Source organism: Cervus canadensis, chromosome 24 (genome assembly GCF_019320065.1).
Source record: "Cervus canadensis isolate Bull #8, Minnesota chromosome 24, ASM1932006v1, whole genome shotgun sequence".
Taxonomy (NCBI): domain Eukaryota; kingdom Metazoa; phylum Chordata; class Mammalia; order Artiodactyla; family Cervidae; genus Cervus; species Cervus canadensis.
Genome location: NC_057409.1, coordinates 892,484 through 912,953, shown reverse-complemented (window position 1 = coordinate 912,953; position 20,470 = coordinate 892,484). Strand labels below are relative to the sequence as shown.

The 20,470-nt window shown below is 56.4% G+C and overlaps 1 protein-coding gene and 1 pseudogene across 3 annotated transcripts in view; one reads left to right on the top strand and one right to left on the bottom strand.

Moving 5' to 3' along the window:
- Nucleotides 1–2,286: 2,286 nt before the first annotated feature.
- Nucleotides 2,287–3,460, top strand: LOC122426736 (annotated as a pseudogene).
- A 94-nt stretch (nucleotides 3,461–3,554) lies between these two features.
- The window catches only part of PADI4 (peptidyl arginine deiminase 4), a 28,893-nt gene continuing 11,977 nt past the window's right edge, over nucleotides 3,555–20,470 (bottom strand). The window contains exons 9-16 of one of the 3 annotated variants that reach the window (XM_043445817.1): nucleotides 20,271–20,382; nucleotides 18,069–18,176; nucleotides 9,696–9,850; nucleotides 7,628–7,769; nucleotides 7,271–7,388; nucleotides 6,375–6,445; nucleotides 5,733–5,873; nucleotides 3,555–4,248 (exon numbers count right to left, since the gene is read on the bottom strand). In XM_043445817.1, coding sequence (XP_043301752.1) covers nucleotides 4,015–4,248; nucleotides 5,733–5,873; nucleotides 6,375–6,445; nucleotides 7,271–7,388; nucleotides 7,628–7,769; nucleotides 9,696–9,850; nucleotides 18,069–18,176; nucleotides 20,271–20,382 — 1,081 coding nt within the window. In that variant the 3' untranslated portion in view covers nucleotides 3,555–4,014. Of the gene's footprint in view, nucleotides 4,249–5,732; nucleotides 5,874–6,374; nucleotides 6,446–7,266; nucleotides 7,389–7,627; nucleotides 7,770–9,695; nucleotides 9,851–18,068; nucleotides 18,177–20,270; nucleotides 20,383–20,470 lie in introns of those variants that run through there. The other 2 variants (XM_043445818.1, XM_043445819.1) reach the window with 2 other exon arrangements.

Sequence of the window (20,470 nt, the reverse complement as noted above, 5' to 3'; positions counted from 1 at the left end):
GGGGGTGGCCAGGAAAACTCTAAAAGCCCCTCAGGTAGGAGCCACCCGCCATGCGTACACTCTCACCCCAAACGACTCACACCCAGCTGGCCGTCTGCTCATACATGTCAGCCAGAGGCTGGCTGGTGGGTGGAGTGGTCTGACTGGGGAGGGCTGGCTCAGGGCTCTGGAGCAGAGCAGCTCGGGAGCTCGGTCCCTCCCACCCGGGGGCAGCCCTGCCCTGTGTGGGGGGGGCTCCAAGTATGGTGGGGGGCCCCTCGGCCTGGTGCAGAGACATCTCAGGCGTGAGAGGGGCTTGGCTCTGTCTAGTGCAGGTCCTGCTCCCCCTCTAGGGGACGCTTGTTCACCACTGACTCCCCAGCACCCACAAAAGGGAGGGCCCTGGACACGGCGGGTGCTCAATACACTCTTGTGGCCCCAAATGACTAAACGACCCCCCATCCCCTCCCCTCCCCCGGCCAAAATAACCCAGTGGGCTTCCCCATGTCTCCCAGTGAAGCGAGGGGTTTGTAACCTTAAAACAACTCTGCATGGATCTCCACACTTCCTCACATGCTCATCCCGTGTAGGAAGTCCTGCCTCGGCCCCACAGTGACATTTCCGCATCACTCTGAGACGGTCAAGTCCCAGGGTCCCTGGCTGATGCCATGGCATTTGGGGTGGAGGCACTAATTCCCCGGCTGCTGCAGGCGATGGCTTCTGGCTGCTCACAGCAAGTCTCCCTCCCAAAACCATCTACTGCCAGTTCCCGAGGTCATCACTCCTCTCGGGGGCAGCTACACCCACCGTGGGGAGACAACGGGCAGGACACTTGTCTCAATTCAGGACAACTCTGAGGACCCAGCCCCAGAGCGTCCCAGAGGGTTTCCCAAACCCTCAGTGACCGCTGCATCCCAGCTCATCATCTGCTGCCCCTCCTCCACGCCCTCCCACATGTGGTTCCTAAGAGCACCCCCACACCCCACCAAAAACCTCCTATGAGGAAGCCTTCATCTCAGAATCTGTTCCCAGGAACCAGACATACAACAGTCACCAAACAACCTCAATTCAGAAGTGACAGTTGCTGTGCTGAGTTGTGACCGTCTAGTCAAAGCTGTGGCTTTTCCAGTTATCATTTGATGTGAGAGTTGGACCATAAAGAAGGCTGAGCTCTGAAGAACTGAGGCTTTCCAACTGTGGTGCTGGAGAAGACTGTTGAGAGTCTCTTGGACTGCAAGGAGATCCAACCAGTCCATCCTAAAGGAAATCAACCTTGATTATTCAATGGAATGGACTGATGCTGAAGCTGAAGCTGAAGCTCCAATACTTTGGCCACTTGATGCGAAGAACTGACTCATTGGAAAAGACCCTGATGCTGGGAAAGATTGAAGACAGGAGGAGAAGGAGACTAGAGAGAGGACGAGATGGTTGGGTGGCATCACCGACTCGAGGGACTTGAGTTTGAGCAAGCTCCGGGAGATGGTGAAGGACAGGGAAATCTGGTGTGGTGCATCCATGGGGTCGCAAAGAGTCAGACACGACTGAGTGACTGAACAACAACCCACTCCAGTATTCTTGCCTTCTTGCCTGGAGAATCCCGTGGACAGAGGAGCCTGGTGGGCTACAGTCCACGGGGTCGCAGGGTCAGACACGACTGAGCGACTAACAGAGGGGCTGCTCTGGCTTCCCAGGCGGCTCAGTGTAAAGAATCCACCTGCCGATTCAGGAAGCCCAGGTTCTATTCCTGGGTCGGGAAGATCCCCTGGAGAAGGAAATGGCAACCCACTCCAGTATTCTTGCCTGGGAAATCCCACGGACAGAGAAGCCTGGCGGGTACAGTCCATGGGGCTGCAAGGAGCTCGGACATGACTTAGCAACCATACGACAACAGTAAGAAGGGCTACTCTGACCACCAGCTCATCTCTCCAGCCTTCTGCAGCCACAGGGATCTGGCGATACGTTCAGCGTTTGTTTGCTGAGCTCCGTCGCTGCTCCAAGCTGCCCTACCGGTCAGTTCTGGGGATAGCCTCACACCAGCCTCCCCTTGTGCCCGGCCCCTTCTGTCCACAAGAAACACCAGTGCGTCTTCTGTCCTGGCAAATCCCGAGGAGGGCTGGGGGTGCAGACAGCTGATTCTGTTCAGAGAAGCCCACCGTGACCTGGTGTGTGGATCCCTTCTGCCTCAGTCCGTGTGAGGGCAGACGCTCCCGATGACCATTTTCCCCACCATCACGTTCTCCGCGCCCCCGCCTGAAAACGGTATCTCTGGATGTTTTCTAAGCCCGCCAGGCTCTACGTGGCCAAAATCAGGCCTCAATTTTCAAGACCTCAAGTCACTGAGTTTTATTTTCTAAAGAGCAATCAAAGTCCAAAAGTCAAGGCCATGAAAGAAAACATTTAAGAAGCATGCAGTGGGGAGTCATAACCTCATTCCACAAAGCCCGTGGCCCCTACTCCATGCCGCGTGTTTCCAGCAGGAAACACGAGGGACGGGGCCCGCTTTATGGGGCGTTCACGCTGCTGGAGTGGAAACGATGAACGGGGGGTGAGCGCGAAGCTGCAGACGCTGGGCGTGGGGACAGAGCTCTCTCCCGCCGTGGGCTCTTGCCTGCCATGTGTGTTGTTTCTTTTCTAAGGACAACGTGAACGGGAACCCGACTCTGAGGCTGCATCTTTGCCCTCAAACCTGGTAAACATCGGTGTGCGGTCTACGGACAAGCCTGAGGCTGGTGGGACCGGATCGCTGCTGCTCTTTCTGCCTGTCGTCTCTGTGATCGGTCTACGCTTATAAGTTTATTTTTTATCATGCTGCTGTTTAGTGGCTCAGTCGTGTCCAACTCTGCGACTCCATGGACTGTAGCCCCCCAGGCCCCTCTGTCACTGGGACTTCTGAGGCAAGAACGCGGGAGAGCGGTGCCCGCAGCTGCAGGACGATGATGCCAAGCGCTGTGCTCCCGACCGTCCCGCACCACTGCGGACCCACGGGCGAAAGCGCCGGCACCCGCCCCAAGAACGAGGGAGGCGAGAGGAGGTGAAGTGAACCCCATTAGAAGATCCAAGAGCTGTTTTGAGCTACTTCTTGTGAAATTCCTCTGCTCCTGGGAAGCCCAAAACTGGCAAGAAAAGCAAACAGCAAACCTTCATTACGCCTTCTCCCGAGGAAGCGCAGCTGTGGTCAGAAGCATTTGATGAGCTGCTAGCCAGTAAATATGGTCTTGATGCATTCAGGGCTTTTTTAAAATCTGAACTCTATGAAGAAAATATTGAATTCTGGCTGGCCTGTGAAGACTTCAAAAAACCAAGTCACCCCAAAAGCAGTCCTCAAAAGCAAAGAAAATATATACTGAGTTCATAGAAAAAGAAGCTCCGAAAGAGATCAACATAGACTTTCAAACCAAAACTCTGATTGCCCAAAACCTGTGGCTGCTTCACAACTGCCCAGAAAAGGGTGTACTGTTGTCTCACAAAACCCCAAGGCTGAGAGTCTGTGTTTGAACTGTCAGCTGCTGTGTGTACGAGAATGAGTGATAGCGTCCATCAAGAGTGCCAAAAACTGTCCTGATGGCAGCCAAACCTTGAAGCGGTCTTTGAATACTTTTAATAAATTTTTTTTGATAAATAATGTTATCGAATATTTGGTCCAAATGTGTGTTGGGATGTTTTTTTGGTAATTAAATCTGGCAGAAACAAGATTCTCCTCTAGGAGAGAGGAGGTATCAGTTGATGGGCCAGTTGAGTAAGAACTGACCGTCCTTAGAACTGAGAAATCACAGCTGTGGGAAGATGCTGCTCCCATCTCTAATGCTTTGGTGAGTCACAGGAGGTCAGACCATCACCGTGGGATCCACCTTTTAAGATAGTCATATAGTAAAAATCAAGCTTATTGTTGAAAATACAAGAACATTGCTTTAAAGCCCTTCATGAGTACAGAACAGCTAAACATGAGAAGTAAACTGATGTAACAGAGACAAAGCACCAACATTATTCACGTAGCTACGCCGGCGTCCAGGCCAGGAGCCCCCGAGGGAGGCCGGCTCAGGGCTGCATGTGCCACCACTTGAAGGGGAAGGGCTCCCGGCGCACGTTGGTGCCGCAGTGCACGTTCCCCTGCCGGACGTGGTAGGCGTAGTAGTCGTCGATGAAGGCGCAGTGCAGGCCCAGCGGCTCCAGCAGGGACCGCACCTTCTCCTCCAGGCAGCAGCGGCCGTTGATGACGGGCCCGAAGGGCTTGGGGATGCCCAGGTGCTTGCCCAGCACCAGCATGTTCACCTGCAAAGAAGGGGGCGCCCAGGTCAGGGGTGGCATCGGCTCCCAGCCCAGCACCTTCTCTGTGCTCAGAGGGGGCGCCCAGGTCAGGGGCGGCAGTGTGCGGCTTGCAGCACCACCTGAGTGTCCCCTAACAGGCCCACTTCACAGGCCAGCTAACTGAGGCCCAGCAAGGTGATGTGAGCTACTGAAGGCCAGGGAGTGAGGCAAGGTCCTGTACCCAAGCCTTCAGACTCTGGGGTCCGTGTTCTCAACCCTTTCCCTCCCTCCTCGCTGCCACCGTCTGGCAAACTCGATTCCTCAAGGGCCCGCTCCAAGGCCACTGCCTCCGTGAAGCGACCTGCGACTCTCCAGAGTCTAGCAACTAGTCATCCTCTGGGTCCCACAGCTCCCAGCAGAGTGCCTGGCACAGAGGAGGCACTTAGTAAAGATCTGCTGATATTACGACCAGCTGAACAAGGGACTGCCCATTTACAGCACTTTCCATACATAATACGTTATGAAAATGACGGTTTCCTCCACAGTCGTCTACATAAGGTATTATATTGGAAGGTGGCCTGTGGATTTGAATCCCAGGACTATTACGCAGCTGTGCGGCCTCGGGCAAGTCACTTGGCCTCCCTGCGCCTCATCAGCGGAAAGAGCCAGACACGTTTCCAGGCTGTGACGGTGGATAAGAACAGGTATGCATGCAGAGCCTGTGCAGCATGTGGTGAGCCGGAGTCGGTCGCCGGGGCTCGTGAGTCGCTGCAGGGACATCCAGGCGCTCAGAGCCAGCCCGTGCTGGGTGCCTGGCACTCTCGACTTCCCCGCCTGCCCCACACCCAGGCTCCCAGCTCCCGTCACGGCTCCCGCTGGGGCCTCACACGGAGGAACCGAGTCAGCCCTCAGGGTGGCCGACTCCTTCGACTGAGACGCTGCACCCCCAGCCACAGGCGTAGCTTTCCTTCCCCCTGGGCTAAACTGCAGAAAGAAATGAAATGCTTGGGGCCAAGGAATCTTATTCAGGAGTCGGGGCTAAGAGGATGGTGCTCCCTCCTGTCTCGTTTGAGCCAAGGAATCCTTTTTCCTAAACAAAATTTTCTGCAATATGTCAAAGCACAAAACGGAGGCAAATCCAAACCTTGTGAGTGAGGTCCTGTCTTGGAACCCCAGGGTCCTGTAGAACCCAGTCTGCAGACCACCCGGCTGGCTCTCACCTGGCCTGACACAAGGAAGCCCAAAGCGGGCGCTGCAGCCAGACCCCAAGCTCTGAACCCCAGCTCTTGCCAGAGACCTGACCCCCCTGCCAATCATCTGTAAAGTGGGGGTGACGACAGTCTTTCACCCCCAGGTGGTTGCCTCTTAAAGGCGCTGCAAGCTGGAAGGGGCCACGCAAACCCCAAGGGTGAGGAGACAGCCAAGCCTCCTGGATCCACAGCCTAAGCGGCCTCTCGGACTTAAGACTGCGGGCGAAGCTGGGTGGGCTTGGAGGTCCGCATCCTCACCATGTTTGGGAAAAAGGCTTCGGCCTTGGCGGTCCCTCGCGAGTCTTTGATGAGCTTGAAGAGCTGGGGGATGTCCACGATGTCCCGCTCCGTCAGGCCCAGCTCCCTCTTCAGCACCGCCCGGTTCCAGTCGATGCATTTCTGGGGGGTGGGCAGAGGGGCGGCGGTGGGCGGGGCAAGGACTCGGGGTTTGGGGGGGTCCGGGGGGTGCAGATGGGGCGGTTTATCCCGGAGGACCTGAGACAGGGCCAGGAAGGCAGCGCGGGGCCCCTCCTGGTCCTCCCTCCTGCTCACCTTTTGCTCAGCCCCTTCCCCATCTCTGCTTCAGTATCCCTGCCTTTCCCGTCACTCGGGCACTTGGCCTCTTTAACGCCTCCGTGCCTGTTTCTGAGTTTGCCCTGTCTTTCTGTGACTTTGCCAACTCTCTCTTTTCTGGGCTTCACCTTGAGTGTGATCCTGTCTCTCTCTGTCTCTTTCTCTCTCTCTCACACACACACACGCACACACCGACCCAGATCCCAGGACTGATCACCCGGAAGGCCATGTCCTGGGCTTCTAACCTCGGGAGGAGGGCTGGGCATGGGGGTGGGGTGAGGGTCAGGTTGCCGGGGGTGTGACATGCCCTGAACACCAGGCTAGTACCTCCACATACGAATTGTGTTCTCTCAGCTTCTTGTCAGACAGAATGTCCTTTATATTCTGCTGTTTTTTTTCTGTCATGGAGAAAAAGAAAAAGAATCAGGTGAATTCAGAGATCCATTTTGCTCTTCCCAGGAGGTCCAGTAGGGACTCAGTTTTCCCATCTATAAAATGGGGGCAGCAATGATTCCGAACACACAGGTTTGTTATGAGCATCTGGGAAGTAAATGACTTTAATAAAATAATTTACCCGGGGTAAGTTGTTATTAAGAGCGTTACTTTCAGTCTCGTAAATTCTCTTGTCTCCAGAGGAATCCCGTTTCAGAGGAGCAAACAGAGGCCTGACCATTGCCTGATGCTCTATGACATACACAGATACTAGGTGAAAACTCTCAGTTGTAGTGACTTTAACCTCTGACTCCAGCCTGAGTCTGTGGACATCACTGAAAAAAATATTTCATTCTGTGCTCCATCCGGACTGAACTTTTTTTCAGGTCTTGAAACACATCTTGCTTTCTGCCTCTGAGCCTTGGCTGTTCCTTCTGCTTGGATTATCTAGACTATCTTTAGTCCCATCCCACCGCCCCAATTTTCTGGCCAACTCCTACTCACCTCTCATACTCAGGCCTGATCTTTGCCTCCTCCAGGAAGCCTTCCTTGGGCGCCTCCCAGACACCCCTCAAAGCCCCTGTGTTGTTGCTTCCTGAACTCACTTGCCCTGGACTGTGAGTCCCGAGGGCAGGGACCTCCTCCTCCCTGCTCACGCAGCATCCCCAGCGCCTGGCGCCCGGTGGCTGGGCGGAAGATCTCAGTGGCCTGAGTGATTCCATCTGGTGATGGGAGACCACGTGAAGGCCGAGGAAGGTTCCCAGGGGAAAGAACGGGCGCGGCCAACTTACTCTTGACCCCTTGGAACAGCAGGACCTCCCCGTGGCCCTCCTTCAGCTGCTCCTGGAACAGTCTGTAGCAGGACCTGGGGCTGGCCAGGAGAAGCCGGAAGCCCTGGGGGCAGAAACCCTGCGGTCAGAGGTTAGTTTGGTCCCTGGGGTTCCCAGGGAGGAAGGCTCTGCCAAGGCTGTGGGGAGTGTGGGCTTGGCCCTAGGCTGGCTGCTTCTCCATGCCCCCTTCTGGGTGAGGGAGAAACAAGATTTGGGAAGATAAGGTCAATGCCCGCCCCCCCCAGCAGAGGCAGAGCTGAGTCTGGGAACCCAGGAGGGAGGCCTGTGGCTTCCTTCAGGCAGCCCCCTGGACCACACCTTCTTGTGCACTGGAACGAAGCTCAGGAACTCGTCCACGTGGCCCACAGACAGCCAGTCCGAGTAGAGTCTCACTGGGGCCTGCACCTGCTGGGCCCCCAGGAAGTCCTGGAGGGCCCGGTGCATCTCCTGGCTCTCCTTGCTGCCAACACAGGGGCGAAGGAGTGTTACGGGGGCACAGGTATGCTTTTGAGCTGTGGTGCTGGAGAAGACTCTTGAGAGTCCCTTGGATGGCAAGGTCAACCCAGTCAATCCTAGAGGAAATCAACCCTGAATATTCATTGGAAGGACTGACTCTGAAGCTGAAGCTCCAATACTCTGGCCACCTGATGCCAAGAGCTGACTCACTGGAAAAGACCCTGATGCTGGGAAAGATAGAAGGCAGGAGGAGAAGGGGATGACAGAGGATGAGATAGTTGGACGGTATCACCGACTCAGCAGACATGAGTTTGAGCAAGCCCTGGGAGAAGGTGGAGGACAGGGAAGTCAGGTGTGCCGCGGTTCATGGTCCTGAGCGGCTGAGCAGCAGCGATGGGCAGACAGCGTCCCTGGGGCTCAGACGGGAAAGAACCCACCCACCGTGCCAGAGACCTGGGTTCCATCCCTGGGTCGGAAAGATCCCTTGGAGGAGGAAATGGCAATCCACTCCAGATTCTTGCCTGGAGAATCCCATGGACAGAGGAGCCTGGTGGGTTTCAGTCCATGGACTCACAAAGAGCTGGACTCGGCTGAGCGACTAAAACTTTCACTTCCATGCAGAGACGGGGGTGGGGGAGTCCACGAGGGTGGCGGTTACCAGGGAAGTCTCTGAGGGCCCGGGACTTGGGGAAGCGCTCAGGATTCTTCAGGGAAGGGATTCAGACCCTGGGATGCCTTTTATTATTATCATATCTCCGACCATCTGAGGAGTTTAGAAACTGTCGCCCCAGTTTTACTGGGGACGACCGAGGCGTGGAGTCAGTGAAGTACGCAGGGCCAGTCCTCAGCCTCTGCAAGGACCGCCTGCCGGCTCAGCCTGGCTGCTGGTGCTGCGGGCAGCATCGCCGGGGGGTGTGGAGCTGGTCCCGCCGAGCCAGTGCACCCCTGTTAGCCGTGCGCCCTCGAGGACACCTTCCTGGCTTCCGCGTGCTCCCTGCCCTGACCTCCGGGGCCTTTGCGATCTGGCCCTTCAGTCTGTCTGGCTCAGTTTCTGTTTCAGCCCCTCTGACCTTGAACCCACCAAGTTCATTCCTGCCTCAGGGCCTTTGCCCGAGACCTTTTCAAAAACCGCTTATTTATTTGGCTGCACTGGGTCTTAGTTGCGGCTGGTGGGCTCTTTAGTTGCAGCCCGCGAGCTCCTAGCTGCTGCATGTGGGACCTAGCTCCCTGAGCAGGAATCGAACGTGAGCCCCCCGTGTGGGGAGCGCAGAGTCAGTCCCCGGACCAGCGGGGAAGTCCCTGCCCAGGAACTCTGCTCCAGATCTGCATGCGGCCACGTCCTCCTGTCATCGGGCCTCAGACCCCGCCCCAGAGAGGCCCTCCTCGGTCACCCACCCTGCTTCCCACTCCTCTCTGCCCCTCTTTTGTGCTTTCTTTACTGCTGGAGATTCTGATTTGCTGGCTTTTCTGTGACGCATCAGCCCCACCAGGACAGAGGCTGGGCTCTCCTGTCGTGTCCAGGGCCGCGCTCCTTGCTGGCTCCCAGCACACTGCCCGCACATAGTAGGTGCTTGGCAAACACTTACCGACCCGAGGTGTGTAAGTGGCCGAGTTGAGCTCGGAACTGCTGGGCTCCTCACTGGGTGTTCTCTGCTGTCTGCTTTGATTTCCCACAGCCCCTCGTTTGTCGAGCCCTCTTTTTTTTTTATTTGCTGCTCTGAGAGGCATGCAGGGTCTTCGTTTCCCAGCCAGGGATCCACCCCAGGCCCCCCGAGTTGGAAGCATGGTCTTAACCCACGGGACCCCAGGGGTGTCCCCGCTGTGCCCTCTTGGCCGGGAGCCAGCAGGAAAGTCTTCTGCTCTGGCCTCTGCTGCACCCCACTCCCCTGCGCCCCTGAGTCTGGCCCCCACCCCCGCCTCCTCTCCTCACCTGGGGTAACCGCTGTCCCCAATGAGAATCCTGCCCAGTGGGTACGCCTTCCCCCCGACCGTCACTGGGGGGCTCACTTCCAGGTTCCCAAAGGAGTCGAGGTCAGTCACACTGCCCGTCTGGGGCCCGCGAGTCACGTAGCCAAAATCTGGACCCTGCAGTGGGAGGAGCAGGGGCCAAGAGTTAGAGGACTCGGGGTCTTGGGGAAGAGAGCGTGCGGTCAGGTTTAAAGATGAGCTTGGTCACGGAAGAAACCCGTCGGCCACTTCAGAGCAGGTCCCATTGCTATCTGAGAGATTCTGAAGGAAAGCTGAGTCAGCGCGGGCAGGAGAGGGGGTTTATGAGTCTCTGAGGGACGCCTGCGGCTCCAAAACCTCGCATGTCATTCAGTTGTGACTCTTTGTGACTCCATGGATTTATAGCCTGTCAGGCTCCTCTGTCCACGGGATTTCCCAAGAAAGAACACTGGAGTGGGTCACCATCTCCTCCGTCAGGGGATCTTCCTGACCCAGGAGTCGAACCCACGTCTCCTGCGTCTCCTCCATCAGCAGGTGGATTCTTTACCCCTGAGCACAGGGGAAGCCCACTTCACAAACTTTAACTCGGGTGTAAAAATGAATCTGCAAGGTATCATTTTCATCCTAATTTTCAGAGCAGAAACTAAGGTCAGAAAGACAGCGATTCGAGCTGTCTGCATAGCAGACACTCTTGGTGCACACGGGGTCATGTCCCGACCTGGGGCTGGAGTGGCCCCCTCACGAGGCTGTGACCCCTCCGTCCTCGTGAGAAGACCGCGGGGCGGCCCCCTCCCCGCCGTGTTAGTTCTGGCTGCCGCTGTAAGCTGACCGGCGGCGGCAAACAGCACACGTTCATTCTCTCACGGCTCTGAGCTCAGAGGTCTGAAGTCAGCCTCCCGGGACTGAAATCAAGGGGCGGCAGGCTGGCTCCTCCTGGAGGCTCTGGGAGAGAACCGTTTCCTTCCGTCTTCAGCTCCTGGTGGTCAGCTGGCTGGTGGCTCTTCTTCCATGTTCAGCGCCCACCACTCCAGTCTCTGACGTCAGAAGTCTTTCCCCATCCTGACCCCGCTTCCTCCCTCTCATGAGATGCCTTGTGATGGCATTGAGTCCGCCCAGATCACCCAGGAGAATCCCCATCGCCAGACCCCTGACTTAATCTCATTCGCAAAGCCCCTGCTGCCATGTAAGATGGCATCTGCCTCCGGGGGTCAGGGCCCATGTGAGGGGCCATCATTCAACCTGCGCATGGCAGCTCTAACCCCGTGCTTCTGCGCTCATCACATCTGACTCTCTGCGACCCCAGGGGCTGTAGCCCACCAGGCTCCTCTGTCCATGGGGATTCTCCAGGCAAGAATACTGGAGTGGGTAGCCTTTCCCGTCTCCAGGGGAGCTTCCTGACCCAGGAATTGAACCAGTGTCTCCTGCATTGCAGGTGGATTCTTTACCAGCTAAGCCACCAGGGAAGCCCACCTCTAACTTTACTTCCTACAAATTGATGGTTTGTGCCCTGGGGCTTAATGGGGGCCACAGACGCCCTGAAACTAGACGCCAAATAGTGGGCTTGGGTGCATTTCTTGTGGGAAGATGAGTAGTCTCAAGGGGGTCTGTGACTCCACAAGTCTATAACCCATCATTTCCAAACCCTCCCTTTCTCTCTAAAGCCCACACCAACCTGGCGTCCTCCCCCACTGGGCCGTCAGAACTGCCCCCTTGTGCTCCGCTGGTGCTCCAGTGGTTAAGAGCCCACCTGACAATGCAAGAGACACGGGTTCGATCCCTGGTCCGGGAAGGTCCCACATGCAGGACAACGAAGCCCGTGCCCCCGACTACCGGGCCTGTGCCCGAGACCCGGGCTTCCCGAGCACCTGGAGGCTGTGCCTCGAAATGAGAGGAGCCCCCGCGGTGAGAGGCCCGCGCCCCACAGCTAGATGGAGGCTGTGTGCAGCGGAGAAGCCCCCATGGCCAAAACCAGCCAACCGACAGTCAGCACGCAGAAGATGCCCCTTGGGGTCTCTGTGGCCACAGTTAGCTCCACGGGCAATGCCTGGGCCCCCTGTCCGTGAGCAGCGGCGGGGTGGGCTGGTCGGCCCCGTCCTCCCCACGCTCTCTGCGCTTGCCTTCGGGAGACCGTGAGCGCCTGGCTCCTCCCCTCTGCTCCCTCCGAGTCCCCTGTGCGCTGGGGGGCGGGGGGGGCAGACCTGCTCCTCCTTTCACTCCCTCCTCCGGTGGTCTCGCCTGGTCGCGTGAAACACCGTCCACGTGCTGACCATGCCCTGCTCCCAACTCGGTCTGCACGTCCTCCCAAAGCCGGAAGCGCGTCCCGGGCCTGCCTGACGCCCGGCATGGATGCTGACCAGCAGACATCTCACACGGGCCCCAGTCAGAACCGCTGACCCCGCTCCCCAGTCCCTCGTTCCCTGCCAGTCCCACGGTCCACCCCTCCCAGGGGATGGCGCCTGCCCCCCACGAGGGTCAAGGCCTGGAGTCCCCTCCGGCACAGTCAGGAAGTCCTGTTGGTTCTGCCCTCAAACCATGTCCCAAGGGACTTCCCTGGTGGTCCAGGGGCTGAGGCTCCTCACTCCCAGGGCAGGGACTCTGGGTTGAATCCCTGGTCAGGGAACTAGACCCCACATGCTGCAACTAAAGCTCCTGCATGCTGAAACTAAGACCTGATCAGACAGATCAGCAAGTAAATATTAAAAATAAAAACACGTCCCAAAGCCAGCTGTTTCTCCACCCCCTCGGCTGCTCCCCTGGTCTGCAGCCCCATCATCTGTCACCAGCTACAGTGGTGACTTTGTCCCCGGTCCCCCCGCCCCATCCTTCCTCGCTTCCGTCCATTCTCAATATGCAACCAGGGATTCCCTTTAATAGCACCAATCAATCATACTCATCCTCTGCTGAAGACTGCAATGATTCCCCAGTGTCTCAGATTCTGAAGAAACGGCCCCACAGTGGCCAGGAAGCCCCAGGACCTGTCTCCCCCAACGACCCCCATTCCCGCCACGTGCCTGCCCCTCCCCTCTCTCTGCCTCTTGCTCACTCAGTCCCCCGCTTCCGGCCTCCTCACCACTCCATGGACATGCCAGGCACGTCCCGCCTCAGGACCTTTGCCCTGGCTGTCCCACTGCCCAGAACCCTCTTCACCCCGACGTCCGTGGAGGCAACTCCTTCACCTCTGCGGAGTGTTTGCTCTGGTGTCAGCTTCTCAATGAGGCCTCCCCTAACCATTCCGTTCAGAGTCGCCATCTAATCCCCCAGCACTCTGGCAGCTGGCAGCCCCGTGATTCCGCTTTCTTTCTCTGTAGTACTTGACTTCACCTCCCAACATATAATGTAACTTATTTATTCATTAGACTTACTGTTCTGGCCTTCCCTGGGGGTCCCGTGGTTAAGAACCCGCCTGCCAGTGCGGGGGACACGGGTTCGATCCCTGCTCTGGGAACTAGATCCCACGTGCCGCCGAGCGACCAAGAGCGTGTGCCCCAGCTACGGCGCCCACACACCCGAGCGCCCACTCTCCGCAACCAGAGAGAGCCCGTGGAGCAGCGAAGACCCAGTGCAGCCAAAAATAAATACATAAAAAAAGCTTATCGTTCCTGTCCCACTGCCCAGAACCCTCTTCTCCCAGACATCCATGGAGTCCGCTCCTTCACCTCTTTGGAGTGTTGGCGCCACTGTTAGCTTCTCAACGAGGCCTCCCCTGACTATGTCATTTGTCTCTCTCTCTGAGCTAGAATGACAGCTCCATGAGGGTAGGGGCCTTGGCATTGCTCAGCAATAGATTCCCATTGCCTAGAACAGGGCTGGACACAGAGGATGTGCTCAAAGAACGCTTGATGAAGGAGTGATAAATTCATCCAAGTCACTGCCCTGGCTGTTGCCATGAGACGACAGTTACACAGGCTGCAGGCTGGGGTTTCTGCAGGCAAGGGGTTTGCACTGTTTGTGGAAGGGGGTCCCCCACAGTGGGGTGTGCAGGAGATGCCCAGGGGGGCTACTTGCCACACATCCCAGCACAGACTTAGAAGGTGTCCAGGTTCTCCTCCAGTCTTTCTGGTTCGTCAGAGATAAAGGTCTCAGAGCAGTGGTACAAATCCACCCTTTACACCCACTCACCTCCTGTCTTAACAAATGGAGAGCAAAACCTTGGTTCTGAGTTTTTGCAGTCCTTTGTGTGAAGGTGGATTTAGTAGCACTCTGTTTTCATTCCGTTTAACTTCAAGGTTAAACGCTTCTATTTATGGCAAGTGCTCCCGGTCCTCCACTTCCTGGTTTAAAGTTGGCAGATGTCGCCTTGCAGGGAGAATAGCCGCCGTGGGTCAGGCTGCCGGCCAAGTGCCTGGTGAGCAGTGATGGGCTCCACGGCCCAGCCCCTGCCTGCCTGCTGCTGCCAGTTTATCTGGGAGGCAGAGGGTGGGAAGTAGGCAGGCTGGTGACGTATAACAGAGACTCCAGGAGGAACAGGCAGGTGGAGAATACCAGGGGCGTGGGCTGCCTCCCTGAGGGCACTGAGGCTGAGGCCTGAAGGTGGAGAAGCAGCCAGACCCTGAACTGGGGCGAGCACTGCAGGCAGAGGGAATAGCACGTGCAAAGGCCCTGGGGTGAGCATGAGCTGGGCATGGCTGGAGGCCAGGAAGGAGGCCAGCAGGGCTGGAGCCAGGTGAGGGGCAGGGGAGGCGGCCCAGGGCTGGAGAAGCACATGGGGCTGTAGCCTGGTGAGGAGGCTGATGCTTATCCCAATTCTTTTTATAACATTTATTTTTATTTATTTATTTGGCTGCATTGGGTTTTAACTCCCAGACCAGGCGAGGGGGAATCTTAGTTCCCCAACAAGACATTGAACCTGCATCTCCTGCATTGCAAGGAGGATTCTTAGTCACTGAGCCACCAGGGAAGTCCCTGGAAAAGCAAGTGTGAAAGCGTTAGTCGCGCAGTCCGGCCTGACTCTTTGTGACCCCATGGACTGTAGCCCGCCAGACTCCTCTGTCTGTGGAATTCTTCAGGCAAGAATACTGGAGTGGGCAGCCGTTCCCAAGGATCGAACCTGCACCTCCTGAAGGGTAGATGCACTCTTTACCATCTGAGCCGCCAGGAAAGCCCAGGGAAGTCCCTACCCTTTATCCCCAATTCTTTTCCTGAGTGATTTGAGTCAAGATACCCCAGACCTGGTGGCTCAGACGGTAAAGAATCCACCTGCGATGCAGAAGACCTGGGTTCAATCCCTGGGTTGGGAAGATCCCCTGGAGGAGGGAACAGCTCCCCACTCCAGTGTTCTTGCCTGGAGAATTCCTTGGACAGAGGAGCCTGGTGGGCTGCAGTCCACAGGGTCACAAGGAGCTGGACACGGCTGAGCGACTGAGCACGTGACTGACACCCCAGGCACGCGGGGCTGAGGCACCACCACGGCCTCCCTCCACCGAGGCTGTCTGTGGGGGCGCAGTCTTCAGTCCAGCCCCAGAGACAGGCAGTGCCAAGGCATGTTCAAACTACCGCACAACTGCACTCATTTCACACACCAGCAAAGTGATGCTCAAAATTCTCCAAGCCAGGCTTCAACAGAACATGAACCGAGAACTTCCAGATGTTCAAGCTGGATTTAGAAAAGGCAGAGGAACCAGAGATCAATTTGCCAACATCTGTTGGATCATCGAACAAGCAAGAGAGTTCCAGAAAAACATCTATTTCTGCTTTAATGACTATGCCAAAGCCTTTGACTGTGTGGATCATAAGAAACTGTGGAAAATTCTTAAAGAGATGGGAATACCAGACCACCTGACCTGCCTTCTGAGAAATCTGTATGCAGGTGAAGAAGCAACAGTCAGAACAGGACATGGAATAATAGATTGATTCCAAATTGGGAAAGGAGTACATCAAGGCTGTATATTGTCACCCTGCTTATTTAACTTCTATGCAGAGTACATCATGAGAAATGCTGGGCTGGATGAAGCACAAGCTGGAATCAACATTGCTGGGAGAAATATCAATAACTTCAGATATGCAGATGACACCACCCTTATGGCAGCAAGTGAAGAGGAACTAAAGAGCCTCTTGATGAAAGTGAAAGAGGAGAGTGAAAAAGCTGGCTTAAAGCTCAACATTCAGAAAACGAAGATCACGGCATCTGGTCCCATCACTTCATGGCAGATAGATCGGGAAACAGTGGAAACCGTGACAGACTTTATTTTCTTGGGCTCCAAAATCACTGCAGATGGTGACTGCAGCCATGAAATTAAAAGATGCTTACTCCTTGAAAGAAAAGCTATGACCAACCTAGACAGCATATTAAAAAGTAGAGACATTACTTTGCCAACAAAGTTTCATCTAGTCAAAGCTATGGTTTTTCCAGTGGTCACGTATGGATGTGAGAGTTGGAGTATAAAGAAAGCTGAGTGCTGAAGAATTGATGCTTTTGAACTGTGGTGTTGGAGAAGACTCTTTTGAGAGTCCCTTGGGCTGCAAGGAGATCCAATTAGTCCATCCTAAAGGAAATCAGTCCTGAATATTCATTGGAAGGACAGAAGCTGAAGCTGAAGCTCCAATACTTTGTACACCTGATGGGAAGAACTCACTTATTGAAAAAGACCCTGATGCTGGGCAAGACTGAAGGCGGGAGGAGAAGGGGACGACAGAGGATGAGATGATTGGATGGCATCACCGACTCGATGAACATGAATTTGAGTAAGCTTTGGGAGTTGGTGATGGACAGGGAGGCCTGGCGTGCTGCAGTCCATGGGGATGTAAAGAGTTGGATACGACTGAGCGACTGAATTGAACTGAACTGAACCGAATGGCAGAGACATCACGACCCCAACTAAACCCCTGCATCGGCACCACTCAGCACAGGAGAGCCAGCGAGTTAAACTCAAGCTTCCTTTCAGAGCCTCCTGCGTGGGCAAGGTCACCCCCTTTCCCTTTGGGGAACGGAATGCTCCCTGGAAAGCCATTCACTGCGGCAGAGCTTGCACCCCACACTCTTTCCTCCGTCTTCCCTGGGCGCCTGAGGTCAGGGGGCTGTCAGGGCTCAGAGCACAGCTTGGGGTCTTCCTGGGAAAGCAGGGGGCAGGGTGGTCCTGGCCTGGTTTGAATTCCAACTTAACCATCTTTTTGTATGAGCTCGAGAAAGCCGCTTCACCTTTTGAGCCTCAGTTTTTTCATCTATAAAATGGGCCTAGTAATAGTACCTACTATCAGAGGTTGTCAGAGAAATTAAATGAGGTCATGTAGGCATTCAGCACTGTAACTGCCACAGGATGTGAGCCCCAAGATGTGACCATTATTATTGTTGTTCTTGTTTTTATTATTCTGTGCTGAGTTTGCAGGAAGCTACCCGGTTCCTCAAGCAGGACTCACTGATATGCCCTCACTCCACCCGCTAAACACTCATCGAGACCTTGGCTGATAAAGTCACCCTGAAGAAATGACCACTCTGGGCCTGAACACTCTGCATGTCACAAGGGGAGCCCTTGAAAGTCACACTCCCACCCAAAAGACAGAGCCTCACGCTGGGTGCTGAGGAAGGTTCTGGCCCGGGCCCCACCCCCACCTTGCAGAAGAGCATCTTTTTTCTTTGGGCTACACCACGAGGCATGAAGGACCTTAGTTCCCTGACCGGGGATTGAACCTGTGCCCCGTACAGTGGGAGTGCAGAGTCCTCACCACTGGACACCAGGGAGGTCCCAGGAGCGTGTGCAGTGGAACAAGAAGGCCCACTGACCTACGTGCTCAGCAGGGTTTCCTTGAGGGACAAACTGAGCTCATAGCCAGAAAGGACTTTGGGAAAGGCGAACCCAGATGTCACCACAGAACAAAAATATCCCAGCCAGAGGCTTTCTGAAGATTCAGTGGCTAAGATTTGCTCTTCCAACACAGGGAGTGCGGGTGTGACCCCCGGTCAGGGAACTAAGATCCTGCATGTCAACCCATGCAGCTGAAAAAGAAAATTAAAATAGTAACTTTAAAAAGGGCTTCCCAGGTGGCTCAGCGGTAAAGAACCCGCCTGCCAATGCAGGAGACTTGGGTTCGACCCCTGGGTTGGGAAGATCCCCTGGAGGAGGAAATGGTGACCCACTCCAGTATTCTGGCCTGGAGAGTCCCATGGACAGAGGAGACTGGCTATCCATAGTCCAGGGGGTTGCAAAGAGCTGGACACTACCGAGCAGGCACACACACACAGAAATACAAACTTAAAAAACAGATAACGACAGATAAGTCAGATAGTTTTTAAAAACTGCCCCTCCGCCCGTGTGCGGGCCTAGGCGCCCGCGGGTCCTCGGTGTGGGGCGGGGCATGGGAGCGAGGAAGGAGGCGGAGGCGGGCGTTCGGCGCTGCGCTCCGCCCCCCGCGCGGCACGTACCAGCAGGCACTTGATGGGGAAGTCCTTCAGGCCTCTGTTCCTCGGGGAGTCAAAGACCACGGGCAGCGTCCTGTGCGGGGCTTGTGTGTAGCCGATCTCCATCTCGTCCTGCACGGGGAGAGGGGCAGGGAGGCTGTCACACGTGCGGCCTGGGTCCCGACACCCAGCGCAGGGATCAGGGCTGCAGAACCATCCGCTCTCTCTCCCCGTGGGGTCAAGGGCAAATGCACGGGGGTTATTCAACCCCAGAAGAGGGGCTCTGGGAAAGCGGAGCTTACTGTCCTGTACGTGAACCCGCGTTCAGAGGAGTCAACCCGGGTGCCCATCACTCTTGCTCCTGGTGGGTGCCAGGGACCCACCGTGTACCAGCCACAGGCCCTGAGCTCGAGGGGAGACCCAAGAGCTGGGTGTCCAGCACCCAGTGCTAGGAGGGGATGGGAGGGAGGTGAGGGTCCGGGGGACACAGAGGGACTCCCAGCGCAGCCGGGATGGCGCAGGGGAGACTCCTTAAACAGGCTCTGCCGTGGCACAGGGGACTCCACTCAGCGCTCTGTGGTGAGCTAAGTGGAAGAGGATCTAAGGAGGGGGAGATACACGCGTATGTGTGGCCTCCCCCAGTGGCCCAGCTGGTAAAGAATCCACCTGCAATGCAGGAGGCCCCAGTTCGATTCTTGGGTCGGGAAGATCTGCTGGAGAAGGGATAGGCTACCCACTCCAGTATTCTCGGGCTTCCCTGCTGGCTCAGAGGGTAAAGAGTCCACTCGAAATGTGGGAGACCCCGGGTTGATCCTTGGGTCAGGAAGATCCCCTGGAGGAGGGCATGGCTACCCCCTCCAGTACTCTGGCCTGGAGAATCCCATGGCCAGAGGAGCCTGGCGGGCTGCAGTCCATGGGGTCGCAAAGGGTCGGACACTTTGCTGTAGAGTGGAAACTAACACAACATCGCAAAGCACCTATTCCCCAACACAAAGGAACAACGAGAGGGGGTGAGAGGCGCTCAGTCCTGTCCGACTCTGCAGCCCCTCGGACTATACAGGCCATGGCATTCTCCAGGCCAGGATACTGGAGGGGGAGCTGTTCCCTTCTCCAGGGGATCTTCCCAACCCAGGGATCGAACCCAGGTCTCCTGCATTGCAGGCGGATTCTTTACCAGCTGGGCCACAAGGGAAGCCCACAACTGGATAATAATAATGAAAGAGCACTGCTGAGTTGGGGCCTGGCGGGCAGAGGTAATCCTGCCCCAGAAGAGGGCGGGTAAGGCCCCAGCTGAGCCCCTGGGACAGAGACGGGAGGGCGCAGAATGGATCGGGTGCACACCCCGCTTGTATTCCAGCCGGGAGGAGTGACGTTGGACGTAAAACACTATTAGGCTGAACCATCTTGGAGGTTCAAACTGCCATTCTCTGAGATAAAAAATGGTGACACTTCAGCCACTTCATCTAGTTTGATCTAACACAGGTGGAAAGAAAGGAAGAGAGGGTGTTATTTGGGGGTTGTGTGTGTGTTAGATGCTTCAGTCGCGTCCGACTGTTTGGGACCCCGTGGACTGTAGCCCATCAGGCTCCTCTGTCCATGGGATTCTCCAGGCAAGAACACTGGAGTGGGTTGTCATGTCCTCCTCCAGGGGATCCTCCTGACCCAGGGATCCTCCTGACCCAGGGATCCGACCCGGGTCTTCTGCATCGCAGGCAGATTCTCTACCGTCTGAGCCACCACGGAGGCCACATGTGGGGATGAGAAAGGAGTGCTGATCCAGGGTGCTGGACACGGGGCAGCCCGATGGGGAGGGAGCTGAGAGGAGGAGACAGGCGCCGCGGAAGATGCTGGAGCAGGGGTGCGGCCTGGCCTGGAGGCCGAGCCCCAGGCAGCTGGCCTCGAAGCAGGGCCTGACCGCCCGCTTAAGCCCCAGCCCCCGAGCTTTGCAGCATTTGTTTAGTTTCCTGAGGTCATCTGAGAGTTTTCAAGCAGGAAGGAGGTCATCTCGGTGGCTCGGCTAGCGGGCCGTGGACGCCATAAATGTCAGTAGGGTCACTCTCCTGAGCCTCCCCCGCATGCGGGGACGCTGGAGGCTAACTCCCCGCCCAGCTGAGGAAGGGTGGCCAGCGGGGTGCGGGGCCAAGCCCGTGGAGCCGGGGCCCCGTGTCCCTTGACCCTTGGGCGTGCCTCCCGCGTGCCCAGCCCGCCTGCCCCGAGGGCACGCACCTGCATCCACCGGTCGTCCACGCTCTCCTCCTGCGCACAGACGATCAGCTTGCACTTGGCTTTCTTGGCCAGTGCGGTCAGTGACGCCAGGAAGTCCTCGTTTTCAAATAACCTAGAAAGATCAGGAAAAAAGAAAAGGTCCTTAGTGCCCCTGATTCTGCACCCAGGGGCCTTGGCTGGGCTCTGGGGAGGCGAGCTGG